Consider the following 889-nt stretch of genomic DNA (forward strand, 5'->3'; position numbering starts at 1 on the left):
TATTTATATTTATTTATTTTTATTTATATATACTATTTTTTTTTATTTTGTTTTTTATCTCTCTATCTAACTGTTTATGCTCGTTCTTCTCTCTATATATATATACTCATCATTATAATAAAAAATATTATATACATATTGCTTGCTGCTGCTTGCTGCTGCTCTTGCTGCTGCTTGCTGCTGCTGCAGTTTGTCTAGGGGGCCCCCTTGAGGCTCCTGGGGGGCCCCCTGGGGGCCCCCGGGGGCCCCCCTCAACAATATATATATATTTTTCTTTTTTCTGTCTTTGTTTGTTTTTCTTCTTTTTGTGAGTATTAATAACTGTTAAACAAATTTGCTGCTCCTCTCTAGAAAGGTAATAGAAGGAACGCCTCGTGCTGCTGCTGCTGCTGCTGCTGCTGCTGCTGCAGCTGCTGCTGTGTAGAGCATCGAGACAAGACAGCAGCAGACAGCCTGCTGCTGCATCCTTGGCTTGCTACTAAGATTATCTACAGTCCCTGCAGCAGCGGCAGCAGCAGCTTCGGCTGCTGCTGCTGCAACTGCTGCTGCTGCAACTGCTGCTTCTGCTGCTGCTGCTGCTGCTGCGGCAGCAGCAACGCTGCTGCCATTGACCTTAGGCGATCCAGTGCCTCCCTGCGAGTCTGTTGAGCACTGCTGCAGCAGCAGCAGCAACTGCAGCAGCAGCAGTATCATCAGCTGCAGCAGCAGCAACGGCAGCAGCAACTGCAGCAGCAACTGCAGCAACAGCAGCAGTATCATCAGCTGCAGCAGCAGGAACACCTGCAGCAACAGCAGCAGCAGCAACAGCAGCAGCAGTCTCAGCAGCAGCAGCAGCAGCAGCAGCAGTACTCTGGCAGCAGCAGGAGACAGCTGGTCTGTGTACAATGGG

General features: G+C 49.6%; 1 protein-coding gene across 1 annotated transcript in view; it reads left to right on the forward strand.

Annotated features, from left to right (window-relative positions):
- The window catches only part of EMH_0023810 (SET domain-containing protein, putative), a gene marked incomplete at both ends in the record, with an annotated part of 12,370 nt that overhangs the window by 1,986 nt on the left and 9,495 nt on the right, over positions 1-889 (forward strand). The window contains one exon of the mRNA XM_013502202.1: positions 661-873. Coding sequence (XP_013357656.1) covers positions 661-873 — 213 coding nt within the window. The remainder of the gene's footprint in view (positions 1-660; positions 874-889) is intronic.

This window comes from Eimeria mitis, genomic scaffold, assembly GCF_000499745.2.
Source record: "Eimeria mitis Houghton genomic scaffold, Emh_scaff851, whole genome shotgun sequence".
NCBI classification, from domain to species: Eukaryota; Apicomplexa; class Conoidasida; order Eucoccidiorida; family Eimeriidae; genus Eimeria; species Eimeria mitis.